At 42.0% G+C, this 3,627-nt stretch overlaps 1 protein-coding gene across 1 annotated transcript; it reads right to left on the bottom strand.

Annotated features, from left to right (window-relative positions):
- Positions 1-292: 292 nt before the first annotated feature.
- On the bottom strand, positions 293-3,311 carry LOC124277016 (monocarboxylate transporter 12-like). The gene is made up of 3 exons (XM_046712666.1): positions 3,296-3,311; positions 1,761-2,930; positions 293-813 (listed from the first exon to the last, which is right to left on the bottom strand). The coding sequence occupies exons 1-3, from the start codon at positions 3,309-3,311 to the stop codon at positions 689-691; spliced, it is 1,311 nt and encodes a 436-aa protein (XP_046568622.1). The 3' UTR covers positions 293-688.
- Between the last annotated feature and the right edge of the window lie 316 nt (positions 3,312-3,627).

Here is a 3,627-nt window from a genome sequence, read left to right as displayed (position 1 = left end):
AGGTGAATATTGCAGTAGGGTGAATATTGCAGTAAGGTGAATATTGCAGTAGGTCGAATATTGCAGTAAGGGGAATATTGCAGTAAGGTGAATATTGCAGTAGGGTGAATATTGCAGTAAGGTGAATATTGCAGTAGGGTGAATATTGCAGTAAGGTGAATATTGGAGTAAGGTGAATATTGGAGTAAGGTGAATATTGCAGCAAGGTGAATATTGGAGCAAGGTGAATATTGCAGTAAGCTGAATATTGCAGTAAGCTGAATATTGCCATCTCTGTAGCAAGGGGGTGTATGTTATGCATTTGCAGTAATTGCAGCTTGTGTTCCGATTTGCGTGTTTTATTCAATATACGATGTCAAGAAATATCATTTGGAAATTCATCAGCTTCAGTCGGAGTTTCAAAATATTAATACTTCCGGTACTTGAAAACACGTGTCTCTCTCTCTCTCTCTCCTTCTCGTGCTCTCTCACATAACATATTACCATGGAAAACATTCACACGCAGTGAAAAGTCAATTTTAACTTTGGTGCCTCACATTGGTGCAGACACTCACATTCGTTTTACACAACTGAATGATGGACATATGAATCAGATAATATTACATCAACAGGAAACCATCATTCGTTTCAGGGGAATATTATCATAGAATGGAGAAATAACACACTAGATGATCGAGGATGATTCTCGCTATTTTGACGACTGTGTATTCCTTGTGAGTGGCTTTATCAGCAACAAGATGGCAGCGATGTACAGCCCAGCCCCCTGTAGATGGCATGACGTCACGTAACTTCCGGTCAGGTCGTGGAGACTGCCTGAAACACACACAGTTTTAAACAATAATACGTCATCAAAACTTAAGGCGACGTAACATCAAATCACAGCTCCTGATGCTTGTCACAAAAGGATTGGTTGGTCAGGTTCGTTGACAATACGACTATGACATATCATCATATCCCAACGGCGAGCTTTGATGTTCATGGATTGTCTGCTCTAGAATCGATAACTTTCATGGATTATCTCGTCCAAAATCGATTAATTTAATAAATTGTCTGGTTTCGAATCGATTAATTATATGGATTATTTGGCCCGGAATCGATTAAAATCACGGGTTGTCTGGTCCACAGTCAATTAATTACAGACAGCATTTCCCTAGCATTTTGTTCACTGAGGTCTGAAACAACACCTGACCGCCTCCGTGGTGTAGTGGTTAGAGCGTCCGCTCGGAGAGCGGAAGGTCGTGGGTTCGATCCCCGACCGCGTCATACCAAAAGACGTTAAAATATGGTACTTGTTGGTCCCTGCCTGGCGCTCGGCATTAATTGGTACAACAAGGACTGGTAGGCTCGGAGTCAGTATAATGTGTCTGAGTGGGGTATTCATGCTTCACTGCGGCATGGTATCTCAGTGGGCTAGCACTATAAAACCAGGTTAAGTCTGGGCTAGTACAAGCAGCTGCACATACACATACACACACATGCACGTCGTCATATGAGCGAAATATTCTCAAGTACGATGTAAAACCCAATTTCACCTCACCTCACCTCACCTGAAACAACAATTAAGATACTCTAACTGATATGTTTCGAATATTTCACTGTCCTTTCTGACAGTTTTTATCGTCAAATAACTGCTTTTGTCACCACTTCACTGAAATATATGTGAAGTGAAAATATAACTCACTCACAGTAGCTCTTTTGTTTGTTTATGGTTTGAAAAGGGACAATCACAAAGCACTTCCATGTTAAGCGGCGAGACTTACCTATGATGGGATAACTGACTGTGATGACAAATCCATGCGCAAACTGGACGTAGCCCAGAACCTTCGCAAATCTTTCTGTCCCAAAAAAGTCAACGGCTATGATTGGATGCAGAGAATAGTAGGACCCACTGAACATCCCAAACAAAACCACATACACTACCATCAAAGGAAACGATGTATAGTAAGCAACAAACTGGTACAGTGTCCCAAGTATAAAAAAGGCCGTTGCCAGCAGTCTGTATCTCTTAAACCATCCCTGATCGGCTATGAAACCTGTACATAACCTGCAAAACAAATCAAGTCCCGCGTGGATGGTGACAAGGAGAGCTCCTTTCTCATCGCTTATTCCATTTTCCTTAGCGACCGATGGGACAAAGGACGGGTATGACATAACACCAATGCTAAAGAGATGGAAACATATAAAGACGAAGAACAAAGGATTGGTGAACAAGGACGTGTCCATCATATCGCAACATCTGAAAAATATGTTTCTTCTTCCTTTGTGTGCGAGTGTGTCCACCTGACTTGACTTGGAATCAAATGCATAAAGCTGGTCAAGCTCCTTGTTCTGGTCAAACTCCTTGTTCTGGTCAAGTTCCTTGTTCTGGTCAAACTCCTTGTTCTGGTCAAACTCCTTGTTCTGGTCTAACTCCTTGTTCTGGTTTGCATTCAACTTCGACGGCAACGAAGCTGATAAAATATTGTTTGAGAAACCATATTTCAATGTATGAACTTTTTGGTCAGATTGACATAAAGTAGGGAACATACTAATTGTATTTAGATCACACATACTTTGCGATATGTGACTGATCTGTAGATTGTCTTTTAGTGACACAAAATATTTATTCCAACCGATTTTATCTTCGGTGGCATGTTTGATCGTGGCATCCAGATCTTGCTCAGGTTCTTTGGAAGTGTCAAAGTACCTGATCATGTTTGGTTTGACGAATAACATGGCAGCAGGCACATAATGGAGGTGCAGCCCCCCAAGTAATAACATGGCTCCTCTCACGCCATAGTTGTCCAGGATGTACCTCGTGAAGGGGGGATACACCATCCCTCCAATACAGCCTCCACTGTATGCCAACGACATGGCCAATGCTCTGCGCCTTTCAAAGTGGTCTCCAAGAAACACAATCGCTGGAGCAAACACCATCGCATTGCCAATTCCTGAAAGTATTTACAAAGTATGAAATGGGTATACGTATGAATATATCTGAAACCAATGTAGTGAGTGTTACTGAGTGAGTGTAGTTTTACGACGCTTTTAGCAATATTCCAGCAATATCACGGCCTTTGGAGCACCACAAATAGGTTTCACATATTGTACCTTTGTGGGGAATCGAACCCGAGCCTCTGGCGAACGCTTTAACCGCTGGGCTACCCCACCGCCCCACGGGGGAAACCAATAATTGGCTGCTTGGCCGAAAATCACCAGCCGTGCATGAGTACACAATGTTGTTTTAGAAAGTGGTAAGATGTTTCATAGTATATATTTAGGATCATAACTTCTAATATAATACAAAGTCTAGTACCTTTTGGGAACCACATTATGACAGTGAGGCGCCCCACTGCCATCAACACAAGGTCGCACCCATTCATTCACCAGAAAAGTCCAACAACTGGTAGTCTAAATCACCCCAGGGGAACAAAGGACATGATCCATCTATTAGTTGTAGGACAACCTGTAGTTTCAGTAAGTGGTCCCCCTGTTGTTTCACTTGTCCATACAAGTAACTACGACAGCTGTTTTGACATTTATATGAATCATATCATATATTTTGTTTGTCACACAGTGGAAATACACTCACTCACTCAGCTGTTATGACAACGTAGGGATATGAATAACGTCCCAGTCAGACCGAAG

Source organism: Haliotis rubra, unplaced genomic scaffold (assembly GCF_003918875.1).
Source record: "Haliotis rubra isolate DU_JTF1 unplaced genomic scaffold, ASM391887v1 Scf217, whole genome shotgun sequence".
NCBI classification, from domain to species: Eukaryota; Metazoa; Mollusca; class Gastropoda; order Lepetellida; family Haliotidae; genus Haliotis; species Haliotis rubra.
The sequence above is the reverse complement of the archived record's forward strand: the minus strand, read 5'-3'. Positions and strand labels throughout refer to the sequence as shown.